This window comes from Bos indicus x Bos taurus, chromosome 24 (genome assembly GCF_003369695.1).
Source record: "Bos indicus x Bos taurus breed Angus x Brahman F1 hybrid chromosome 24, Bos_hybrid_MaternalHap_v2.0, whole genome shotgun sequence".
Classification (NCBI taxonomy): Eukaryota; Metazoa; Chordata; class Mammalia; order Artiodactyla; family Bovidae; genus Bos; species Bos indicus x Bos taurus.
The window spans coordinates 60901113-60913732 of NC_040099.1; the positions used below are offsets into that span (position 1 = coordinate 60901113).

Consider the following 12620-nt stretch of genomic DNA (forward strand, 5'->3'; position numbering starts at 1 on the left):
CAGAAACTTCTCTCATCAACTGGTCGTTACCCTGAAGTGCAGTCTGTACAGGAAAGGCAGCATGAATGCTTTAACTTTATTTTTCCACTTTTCAAAACAATGACCCCATCACCAAGTTGTCTCCAGAGGATCTGTATGAATATAACGAGCTAGCTTCCTCTCTCGCTCCCTGTCATCTTGGCAGCTGCACTCAGTTGGAGGCATCCCACACCTAAGGCTGCAAAGAAGATGAAAAAGTCGCTAGAGTTGATCAACTCTAGGCTCCAGTCGCTCCAGTTGATCAACTCTAGGCTTCGTTATGAAAAGTGGAAAGTGTGTGCTGGGGTACAAGCAGACTCTGAAAATGATCAGACAAGGCAAAGTGAAACTGGTCGTCCTCGCTAAACTCTGCCCAGCCTTGAGGGAATCTGAAATCGAGTATTATGCTACAATGGCCAAAACTAGTGTCTGTCACTGGCACTCAGTCGCTCAGTTGTATCCAGCTCTTTGCGACTCCATGGACTGTCACCGACCAGGCTCCTCTGTCCTTGGAATCTTCCAGGCAATATTTTGGATCGGGTTGCCATTTCCTACTCCAGGGGATCTTCCTGACCCAGGGATCAGACCTGCATCTCTTATGTCTCCGGCACTGGCAGACAGATTCTTTACCACTAGTGTCTATCACTATGGTGGCAAAAATAACCTTGAATTGGGCACAGCGTGTGGAGAATACTGCAGAGCCAGATACTCTGGCTTCCTGAGCCAGGTGACTCTGATATCATTAGAAGCATACCAGGACAGACTGGTGAAAAGCAGATCACGCACAATTTTTCTTTAATAAAACTAGCCAGAGCTTATTTTTTACAAAAAAAGAATATTATGAACTCATGCATTTACATATTGGAGGTGTTTTAATCTACTGCAGTTACTAGTTTTACTGGGGCTTAGATTATCTCTCCTCTCCCAAGTGACCCTCTTTTGATACAGCCTTGGGTATCTTTAAGAGCTCTTTCTCCCAGGCTTATCTTGGACATTTCCTTCCCTAAAGCTGGAATCAGCCATTTTTCCAAGGATTTCTCATTGCTTCATTAGAACAACTGATTTAGTGACTTCAGTCTGGGTGCTCAGAAGGCTCATTGCTACAAGGATTGATCCTTGTTTTTTTTTTTCAATAGACAGAACAAAAATACTAGGAAATAAGTTTTTTTTAAAGCACTGTAACATTTCTAAAATTAGAGAAAGCTGGCAGATTTTGTCTGGAGAAGATAACATGGAAACTCCACTGAGCAGAAGCATCTGATCAAGTCTTTTTTTCTTTCCCATTGCTTAGTAATGAGTTTGACTCATCACTGTCTCTTGGAAAGAAAGATTCACTCTGTCTACTGCCAAAATTGATTAAAGCCCCAAACCTGGTGCATTAAGATATTTAAAAATATGTCAAAATCATCTATCACCACAGAGGGTTATATGCACTTACTTTTGAGTGGTGGAGGGGGGCTTCCCTGATGGCTCAGCAGTAAAGAATCTGCCTTCCAAGCAGGAGTCGGGGGTCCGATCCCTGAGTAAGAAAGATCCCTGAAGAAGGAAGTGGCGACCCACTCCAGTATTCTTGCCTAGGAAATCCCACGGATGGGGGAGCCTGGCGGGCTATAGTCCGTGGGGTCGCAAAAGATTCGGACACTCCTTAACAACAAATGACAACCACAAATTCTGAGTGGGAGACCGGAATTCAAGTTTTCCAAGGAAAATGACTCTTGTCCATGTGCGTTCCAGACAGTTTGTCCCTGTTTATGCAAGTCGGTCTTGGTGCTTCACAGCTGACCTGGGCCTCGGAGAGTGGACCCAGAAGGGAGAGGGACCTCCCGGCCCCCAGCTCTGGTCTGGAAAGAAGTGGGGTAGGAGACACTGCTTCCCTGTGGTTACAGCTGGAGACAGTGAACTGGGAAATGTTTCTGGTTGGTTTGTTTCCTCTTGCAGCTCTGTCCTTGGCAGTCCAGGCTGCTATGGCAGAATACCACAGACTCCGTGGCTTAAACAGCAGATACGTATTCCTCGCAGCTCTGAAGGCTGGAAGTCTGAGATCAGGGTGCCAGCATGCTCAGGCTCCTGATGAGGGCCCTCTCCTTGGCTCCAGGACAGCCACTTTCTTGTGTCCTCATGTGGCAGAGAGCAGAGGGAGAGTGAAACCATGTTTTCTGCTGTCTCTTATTATAAGGGCACTAATTCCATTCAGAGGGGCTCCACCCTCATGACCTAATCACCTCCCAAAGCCCCCACCTCCTAACGCCATCACACTGAAGGGGATTAGGATTTCAACATAAGAATTTTCAGGGGACACAAACATCAATCCATAACTAACACTGATAAGTATTAAGGAATATACAGTACAAGGGCTGTTTGGACAATCCAGATTAGGTGAGGCTGTATAGTGGTAGGAGGTCTGTTTTAAATAGTGTTATTGTGCTGTTTTGTGTGTGTGTGTGTGCAGTTGATTCCTGTTGTTCACGGTGCCTGCATGCGTGCGTGCTAAGTCGCTCATCCAGTTCCAGCTCTCAGCAACCCCTTGGACTATAGCCCACCAGTTCCTCTGTCCATGGAATTCTGCAGGCGAGAATACCGGAGTGGGTTGCTATTCCCTTCTCTAAGGGATCTTCCAACCCAGGGATTGAACCCAGGTCTCCCCTCTGAAGACAGATTCTTTTACCACCTGAGCCACTGGGGAAGTCCTTATTCATGATAGTTAGTTAAGTTCTATAAAGTCAGCACAAACACTGAGTTAGGAAATACTGCCCCTGGGTGCGTAAATATGACCGAGATTTGTGCCTGGTTTTTGTGTAACCTTATTTAAGAAATATTTTGATTCATAACAATGTCCCAATAAACAACACTGAACAAAGTTTCTCTAACATATGGATTTTCTCTGGAAGACATATCACTGCCTTCTCCAGAACGCTCGGCAACAGTTCAGCCCTAGGCTAGGGGGCCACTTTACTGAAGGAGCTCACCAACAAAAAACACAAAAATAAGGCACTAGACAGACCCCAGGAAGGACTCTGATTTCCAGTGAGAGCTGAAACTGGAAGGCAGCACCACCTCCTCTGCCCTCTGCTGGGAACGCACCTGTCGGCTGGTGCCTCAAAGTTTTCACTGTTCTGCGTGCTTCTGACGGAGAAGGCAATGGCACCCCACTCCAGTACTCTTGCCTGGAAAATCCCATGGACGGAGGAGCCTGGTGGGCTGCAATCCATGGGGTTGCTAAGAGTTGGACACGACTGAGCGACTTCACTTTCACTCTTCACTTTCATGCACTGGAGAAGGAAATGGAAACCCACTCCAGTGTTCTTGCCTGGAGAATCCCAGGGACGGGGGAGCCTGGTGGGCTGCCGTCTATGGGGTCGCACAGAGTCGGACACAACTGAAGCGACTTAGCAGCAGCAGCAGCAGTGTGCTTCTGAGAATAACTGCAAAAGCGCCAGGAGTGTTGATTTGGAGGATACGATTAGATTTTAAGGAGAAGGTGAAATCGCAAGTATGAACCAGCGAATAACAAGGATGAGCTGAGCATGTGAACATTTACCTCTGTTGCACAAACCCTGGAAAGGGCTAGGAGGTTTGAGATAAGCAGAGAGCACTCTGCTCTGTGTTGTAAGAAAAGAGAGGACAAACGCCTTATCCTGAATTTGGGGGAGAGATTAGTTTCCACGTATGTCGCCAGGCCCAGCCTCTGTACTTCTCCCACTTACCTGCTCACACAGGGAGGCAGGTCTGTTTCCAAGGCGGCCCTCCAGGATCCCAGATGAACCCCATCTCCAGAAACCCTATGGGTTTAGATCCCATTAGCCCTGGTGTTAAGAATGCGTCTTACATTAGTTTACTAGAAATCAAGGAGCTGTGAAGTCCAGTTTTGCATGAGTCAAAATCGTCAGTGCTTAGCAACTACCCGGGCTTTAATCTTCCTCCTACCATGAAGATTGACTTCTCAAAACGCACAGGTGTCCTATTATTGACAGAGAGATAAACCAAAAACGAGCGGGCTGTTTTGGTCCCAGCACTGCAGGTGCGCAGGGGAACCTGAGGGTTCCCGAATCCTGGCCTCCGTGACTCACCGCGCGCGCCCCGGCCGGGCGCGAGGGGTCCGAGGGGTCCGGGGTCCGGGGTCCGGGGTCCGGGGTCCGGGGCGAGGACGGCGGGCGCGAATGGCACGAGGCGGACGCTGTATCTTTCTCTCCCGCAGGCAAGGCCCTGAGGGCCGTGGAGCCCGGCAACCGGACGGCGCCGCGCCGCTGCGCCTGCACCGCCGGCTACCACTGGAGCGAGGACTGCCGCTGCTGCACCCGCAACGCCGAGTGCGCGCGCGGCTTCGGCGCCCGGCGCCCCGGTACGCGCGGCCGGGCGGGGCCTCCCCGGGCGCTCCCCCGTGTGCGGGCGGGCCCGCGCCTGCGGCCTCTCGGCGCGCTCCCCTGCGCCGTCACGCTCGGCCGGCGCGGGGGCGCGGGAGGAGACGAGGGTCCCCGGGGGCCGAGCGCGGGGTGCGCGCCCGCAGGACGCGTGAGAGCTCGGCGCCCATCCCCAGGCTCCTCCTCCTGCGAAACCTTCCCACCCCCATTTAGGGGGAAACCGGATCAGGCAGGGGTCCCCAAACGTTTTGCAGGGGCAGGGGTCCCCAAACTTATGTGCCCACTTAGAAGAATTTTGCAAAGCCATGTGCCTCCAGCCAAAATTTTAAATCGACATCTAAGCATTTTTATTACAAATTTCAAGAGTTGCTAAGGATTTGGTTTCCAGGGAATTAGTCCGTAACACTTTCTAAAATTTTCAGTGGGTTCTGAACTCCGTAGCAGTTGGATACCCATCATCATCCATGTAAAAAGGTGGCTATCAGAGGCCTTCCCTGGAGGTGCGGTGGTTAAGACTCCACGCTCCAGAGCAAGGGACGTGGGTTTGACCCCTGGTCGGGGAATTAAGGTCCAGCATGTCCCAAGGTGTGGCCAAAAATTAAAAAAAAAAAAAATCGCCCTGATCGTCTCTAACTGTTGGAAACTCTATGTGGCTCTTTTCTCTCCTTTGATTTGTATCCATTTCACCTTCCCCACAGAGTTTCATAGTAATATATTTTTAGGCTCAGAGGGTTTTTACTAATTACCTTTTCATACTCTTTCACATTTTAAAAACGAACCCATGTGAAATTTTAATTTTCTTTTCTTTTTGGTTGCACCAGGCACCTTGCAGGATCTTGGTTCCCCCACCAGGAACAAACCCCCATCCTTAACCCGCTCCACCCCTGGCCCAGAGTTCCAACCAATCTCTAGACTGCCAGGGAATGCCATGAAATTTTAATTTAAAAAAATTTCTTGTGACTCAAGCTTTTAAGGTTAAAAACATTTCTTCTGGACTGATTTGTGCTACAGTGAGTATTACACAGCTGGTCCAAAAGATGAATGACTATATTTTGCTGTACTGTAGTTATAAGAGTAAAGCCTGAGGTTGGGAGAATTAAACATTATTCATTTCATTTCATATTGAGGAAAATCTGCATCACAGAGTCTGACTAAGTCAGCCCTTATTATCAGATTATCAGTGAAACCAGACAGGCCTTCTCTCGGGAAAAGTCGGACTTGATTTTCTGTTTACTAAAGCAAATCTCATGACAGCCTACTCCCTTGTGAATCCTGGTTCTCAGATACAGACCCGGGGTCTGTCTGTCTGTCTTCTAAGTCCCAGGGCCTTTCATATAGTTGGTTAAACTGCATGAAAGAAGGTGCTGGTCCCTTTCTGCTTTGTTTTCTTTTCATTTCTGGTCCGTGTCTCCTCTGCTTTGCCCCTTTGGGAACGCAGTAGCTGAAGGGTAGAGAGGGTGACGCGAAAATCTCACCCCTGCAGGACAACGCATGTGACCTCAGAACAGGTCAGCCTGATGCCAGCTGCCCCTTTTCTGTTGTTACGCCCTTGCCCTTAGTGGATGTCAGTCGCTCAGTCGTGTCCAACTCTCTATGACCCCGTGCACTGTAGCTGGCCAGGCTCCTCTGTCCATGGAATTCTCTAGGCAAGAATACTGGAGTGAGTAGTCATTCGCTTCTCCAGGGAATCTTCCTGACCCAGGGATCGAACTGGGATCGCCTGCATTGCCCTCGGTTTCTTTGAGCTGTGGGGGGAAGCCCTAATAGATGGACAGGGAGAGACAGAGCTATCCTGAGGTGCTCTGAACAAAGGAGCTTTCTGTCACCAATCCTTTGACTTGTTGCTTTGTTTGGCATCTCAGAGTTTGGCTCTACGGTAGGATTTGGAGTAGGTATGAAGTGTGCCTTCTTTTGTAGGTGGGAGTAGTGTGCTTGTGAAAGAGAAAAACAAGGAGAAAGTGCAGATGCCCCAGCGGGCCAGAGCAGACATGAGAGCATGTATGGAAGTCAGCGCCTTTCAAGCCCTTTGTGCCTTGCAGCCCCTTAGGAGTCATTTTGTTTTGAAGGGTTACTCTTCTAGAGTGTGATTATCATTTTAAAAGCTGTTTGAATTCATCTGAGTGACGAGTAGTTAACTGTACCTTTGCTGATATCGTTTCAAGGCAAGCCTTATTGCTAGAGTAAGGAATGAGTCCGCTACTTATTGGGGCTTCCCCGGGGGCTCACACGGTGAGAATCTGCCTGCAACGCAGGAGATCCAGGTTTGATCCCTGGGTCGCGAAGATCCCCTGGAGGAGGGCTTGGCAACCCACTCCACTACTCTTGCCTAGAGAATCCCACGGACAGAGGAGCCTGGCGGGCCACAGTCCATGGGGTCTCAAAGTCAGAGACGACGGAAATGACTTGGCACGCACGCACACCTGCTGTGTACTGAGCAACTGCAAAAACCAAGAGTGTACTTCCCACTTGACTTTGGACAGAGAAAATGTAATTCCTTATTTTTGCATTTTATTCATGAAAATAAACCGCAGAAGTGCTACTAATTTCAAGAGTAATTTGTGGTTTTGGCACAAGACAATTGTTTATTATGACAGCACATGGTAGCCAATGTCCTTCTTTATTGGAATTACCAAAGGGTCATCGTGTGCCAGTTGCAGTAAAAGGAACAGACAGAGGAAATCTGAGACGTTTCCTAGTTTGATAATATGGTTTATGAGGAATATGAGAGAGGCGACGACAGCTTACCAACCAGGATTCACTCCTGCCTTGAGTGCTGCGGCCTAAGGCGGGGTCCAAAGTCCACCCCCAACTCGTGCCTTTCTAAATAGGGTTTTATTGGAACACAGCCGTGTGTCTTTATACTTGTCTATGACAGCTTTCATGCTGCAAGTAATTTGCGTAGACCAGAGAGCCTCAAAAGCTTACGATAATTATCATATGGCCCTTTATAGAAAACAGCCGTTACTGCCAGCCCTTGGTTTAAGAGAAGGACACCCATGGTGTAGCGTGGGTTTTGTTTTTGAACTTTGTCAATACTCTGATACTTAGACTGGTAAGATTACTGATCAGAAGGTGTCAGGGCAAGAAATTTCCTTTCAGAGTGGTTAATGGGCTACCGTTCTCTGTACTGACGCCTGGCAAGGGAGACAGGAGAGAATGGACTTGGTTGAAAGGAGACAGGCAGCAGCTCCCTGGCCGGGAAACGAAGGATGGGCGCCTGGGACAGCAGCTCTGACGGCAGAGGCCGTGGACTGAGAGCCGGGCTGGAGTCAGGCCTGGCCTCCGCATCCTGCCCCTGGACATGCTTCTGTCTCGTACTTCGGGGTCTCGGGCCCCCTGAAGCCGGGGGGCCTCCGCCAGCAGCCGCAGGGGCGGCTGGGGCGGGGGTGGAGCCTGGGGGCCCCTCCTGGCCGATCTCTAAGTGTCCTCGTCTGTCCCGTGTTCTCTTGTCCGTTGGTTTTTCTGACAGTGCAGCTCAACAAGGACACGGTGTGTGAGCCCTGCCCCTCAGGCTACTTCTCCGACACCGTTTCCGCCACAGAGACTTGCAGACCCTGGACCAAGTAAGTGGCGACAAGGGAATCGAGAGCTGCTTGATGTGGAAGAACTCCACCTCCGCTGTGTCTGTTGTGAAAACAGAGTGATGCAATTTGGGGAGGCTTCCTCTGGAAGCCAGTTTCGCAACAGACACAGTCTGTTAGCTGGCGTGAGGGAGAGAAACGCCTGCAGCCAGTCCCCCCGGACGGGTGGCAGGAGCCGGGTATCACTGCAGATTCAGTCTGACTGAAGCTTGATTTGTAGCTGCAGCTGCTTTCCCCCTTCTCTAACTTTATTTAGTTGCTTACGATGCTTAGTATCACTCACCAGTCTCTGTTTTCGCAGCTTCCCAGCATCCCTGGTTTATTTGTGCAAAGATGTGTGTGTGTGTGTGTGTGTGTGTGCATTGTATATGTGCATATAGAAGCCTCCTGCTTAAATAAATGTTTACACACTTGGGTTTTTTCCCACATAATATATCCTGAAGAAAACTCGCTCCACACTAATTGACTTACATCTGTGTGGCTTTTTCTAACCACCTGGTGCCGTCATAGAGATGCACCAGAATCCATTTAACAAGTTCCCTTGTTCAGTTGCTCCTTCATGTCAGACTTTGCAACCCCATGGACTGCAGCACGTCAGGCTTCACTGTCTCCTGGAGTTTGCTCAAATTTATATCCATTGAGTTGATGATGCCATCCGACCATCTCGTCCTCTGTCGTCCCCTTCTCCTCCCTTCAATCTTTCCCAGCATCAGGGTCTTTTCCAATGAGTCAGTTCTTTGCATCAGGTGGCCAAAGTACTGGAGCTTCAGCTTCAGCATCAGTCCTTTCAATGAATATTCAGGGTTGATTTCCTTTAGAATTGACTGATATGATCTCCTTGCAGTCCAAGGGACTCTGGAGTCTTTTCCAGCACCACAGTTTGAAAGCATAATTCTTCAGCCCTCAGCTTTCTTTATGGTCCAACTCTCACAAGCTCCCTGCTGCTGCTGCCGCTAAGTCGCTTCAGTCATGTCCGACTCTGTGCTACTCCATAGACAGCAGCCCACCAGGCTCCCCCGTCCCTGGGATTCTCCAGGCAAGAACACTGGGGTGGGTTGCCATTTCCTTCTCCAATGCATGAAAGTGAAAAGTGAAAGTGAAGTCGCTCAGTCGTGTCCGACTCTTAGCAACCCCATGGACTGCAGCCTACAAGGCTCCTCCGTCCATAGGATTTTCCAGGCAAGAACACTGGAGTGGGGTGCCATTGCCTCCTCCACAGAAGCTCCCTATTGATAGTTATTTAAGTGATTTCCAGTTTTTTCCAGTGATAAATAAATCTATAATGTATCATCTCGCCTGTATACTATCTCACACTTATATGAGCAAAGTCGTAGTGAAATTCCTGGATCCTTTCACTGCATGCCTATTGTTGAATACTCATAATCGATGTCATGATTCTTTCACTTCCAAATAAGTTGATTCTCATTAAATATTCACTGTCTGATCCACCTATCCAGGTTTTATTTTCAAAAAGATTTTCTATGTTTACAACTTCAAAGGGTATTCATCTGTAGTTTACCACTTAGCCACGGTAATTGGATTCGGAACCTTTCTTTACTGAGCACACCAGTCTGCTCTCTCGGACCGCACTCTAAGAGTAGATGTTAGCAGTGGCAGTACTCACTTCCGCTTGTCTCTCTGTCCACCTTAGTGTGTGTGGACAGGCACTGGGGGTGCAAATGTCCAGGAAGACCTTGGTTCCTCTCCTGAGTGAGCTTGTAGTCTAATGGGGTAGAATCTTTTATAGCTGTTTTTGTTTTTTTTTTTTAAATAAGGATATGAAACCAAAGGACTTACGTACCTTTCCCTTCACAGCTGTACCATTCTTGGAGGGACAGAAGTGCGTCACGGAACCGATAAATTAGATGTGGTTTGTAGTCCTCTCCCATCTGCAAATCCATCAAATGGTATGTTTAATAGAAAAGGTTGGTTGGGTAGGTGTGCCCCAGTCTAATCAGCTCTTGTAGATTTCTCTCAATTACATGCTGTATCCAGAGGCAACCATCTCCCCCTTTTCATCTCATCCTGTCCGTGGTCCCTGGAGGAGGGCATAGCAACCCATTCCAGTGTCCTTGCCTGGAAATTCCCGTGGACAGAGGAGCCTGGCGGGCTACAGTCCATGGAGTTGCAAAGAGTCAGACACGACTGAGCAACTTCGCTATCTGTGGTCAGCTCAGTATTTCATTTTATCAGTGTTGTAATTCCAGATAGGTTGTTTAGTTGATGATTTTCTACTGTGGAATGGATAACCAATATTTTATTCATATATACTCCCCAAAAAAGAAAGAAAACTGAGGTGCAAATATAAATTAAAATGCCCAAATATGGTAAGGTAGTGGTTATCACAGCAGGATATCTATGGGAGATTTTGGTCACCAACCAGAGTCAGCAACTTGGCTAGAATACAATTACCATTATTTCTGGAACATCTGGAGGATCCAATAAACCTCAACGACAGTTTCAGTGACTGACAGAAAGCGGGCAGTTAGTGTGGAAGCTGCTGGCCCGGGTGAGTGAGATGCTGTGGAGGTGGGTCCAGGTGTCTCGGCACAGGAGGAGCTTCCTAAGCAGGCAGGAGCACCGTGGCCGCAGAGCTCTGTCGGTGGACACGGCTCAGAAAAGAAGGCTGCAGCTTGGACAGTTTGCAAACAGGAGGGCGTCAAAGGCTCCGGTAAGAAAGTACATAGAGCAGCATTTTAAAAAGACCATTCTGAAGAGAACGTTAAAGATAACCAAGAGAATTAAAACCTGTCTTAAAAAAGACAGAAGGAAAAGAAAGGCCAGAATCCCAGAAACCAGGCCGTGTAAAACAAGAGTTACAAGTCATCAGGCGGGATGAACAAAACGGTTGAGTCCAACTGTGTTGTAGACGAAGGACCCGAAACGCTTTGCAGGGTGGCTGTGGTTCCATTCTCATGACCAGCAAAACCCCGGTACCATGTTGTTATTTGGAAGGAGCTATGATAAGGGGCTTCTTTTTGCCTCCGGAGCCCATCCACCTGGGGAGAGTGAAGTGTTCTGTAGGCAAGCAAAGATGGAGCCGGATGGTGCGGTGAAGCCGATTAGGGTTGTTCTAAAGTGCGAGCATTTAAAGCTGGTCCTGGGCTGGCCTCTCTCTGAGCAAAGGCAGTCAGCAGGCTTGGGCTGCATTGCTGATTTCACCCTTTCAAATGGGAGCTCTCCTCGACAAACCTACAGTGCGCGTTGGGTCCCTTCCTGCTTCTTTTATTCCATTCCAACAGCCTTGATTCCAGGATTTAATTGAAAGGCTTATGCTTTTGAGAAAGAGTAAAAATGAACAATAGTTAATGCTGTTTTTCTCATTTTCTTCCAACACAGAACCACAGGTTTACTTGCCCAGTTTAATTATTCTGCTGCTCTTCATGTCTGTGGCGTTAGTAGCTGCCGTCATCTTCGGTGTTTACTACAGGAAAAAAGGGAAAGCACTAACAGGTACCGTGTCGTGGTGGGTTTTGAACATGAGTCTTAAACTGATGCATTTCTAGGTGTGTGCTTTGAAGATACATATATTGCCCTCTGACTGCCTCTTTTGATCTGTTTACACTAAAGTGAAACATGCTTTATATCTAATTCATTGTTCTCTAGCAAAACAAACAAAAATCCATTGTTCTTGTTTATGAATAAGAAATATATTTATTTATCCTAGGTGCAGGAAACTGATAAATATTGTAAAGATTATGCATATCAGATATACAGGGGTTGCATGTAACCTAGAATACATTTTAAATTACATAATTCATTAAAACAAAAACAATATGTTCAGGTAAATGGCAGATGGAAAGTTTTGACTCGGGGGTTACCTTGATAGGTGAATTTAAAATTCTGAAAATAAGTTGTCTTATATTCAGTAAGATGCAGTTGCTCATTCTTAGATGAATGATCAAATGTCATCTTGTTTATTGGGAATAGTTTTCCACCAACAAATTGTTTGATAGTATCTTTTAACATCACATCCTGTTTGACTTTTATGCTCCAAAGCTAAAACAGTATAATTTTTAAGAAAGGGTTCAAGACATCACTAGGTTCCCTAAACCCAGTGCCCCTGATTTGTGTAACTTTTTGTTTTATGCTGGAGGACAGCCGATGGGCAGTGCTGTGATAATTACCAGTGGGCAGCAAAGGGGCTCCGCCATACGCGTTCACGTAACATGTCGTCTTTTGAAGCACCTGCCGTCTCACCGTCCTTCCCCGTTTTCAGCTGCTTGCTTATTTATCGCATCCGCCTTTGCTGTGGTTCCATCAGTTCTCCCACAGTGACATCCATGGACTTCACAAAACCCTGCATATCTTCCTATTTCCATTACCATTCCAATACCTAATGTAACCCTGGGCGATCAAAAGACTAACAGAAGAGGGAAGATGGTGATTGAAGATGCCAAGCGTTAAGCAGAGAGTGAGGGGGGAAAGTTGGACTTCCCTTTTTCAAACGTCTCTTCGCTGTTGAATATTGTTATTCAGTGCAGCTTCACCTCCCCAGCAATGGAGGTGGAGATGTGAACAATGCATGTTCAGAGGTGCTGATGGATTGCCGGCTCATCCAGTCATGTTGTCATGAGATGAACAGACTTCTGGTGTTTTATGCTTTAGTTTTGTCTCTGTCGTCATCTCTTCTGGCCATTATCTTATGAGTGCCAAGGGCAGT

General features: G+C 47.7%; 1 protein-coding gene and 1 long non-coding RNA gene across 4 annotated transcripts in view; one reads left to right on the top strand and one right to left on the bottom strand.

The window, feature by feature from the left end:
• The window catches only part of TNFRSF11A (TNF receptor superfamily member 11a), a 58313-nt gene that overhangs the window by 25005 nt on the left and 20688 nt on the right, over positions 1 to 12620 (top strand). For 2 of the 3 annotated variants that reach the window (XM_027525925.1, XM_027525924.1), the window contains exons 4-7: positions 4214 to 4357; positions 7846 to 7939; positions 9773 to 9864; positions 11297 to 11410. In XM_027525925.1, the coding sequence (XP_027381726.1) occupies positions 4214 to 4357; positions 7846 to 7939; positions 9773 to 9864; positions 11297 to 11410 (444 nt within the window). The remainder of the gene's footprint in view (positions 1 to 4213; positions 4358 to 7845; positions 7940 to 9772; positions 9865 to 11296; positions 11411 to 12620) is intronic. The other variant, XM_027525926.1, reaches the window with a different exon arrangement.
• On the bottom strand, positions 58 to 4075 carry LOC113882791. Its single transcript, XR_003508445.1, has 2 exons — positions 3723 to 4075; positions 58 to 217 (listed from the first exon to the last, which is right to left on the bottom strand). It is a non-coding gene; the product is annotated as an uncharacterized LOC113882791 (long non-coding RNA).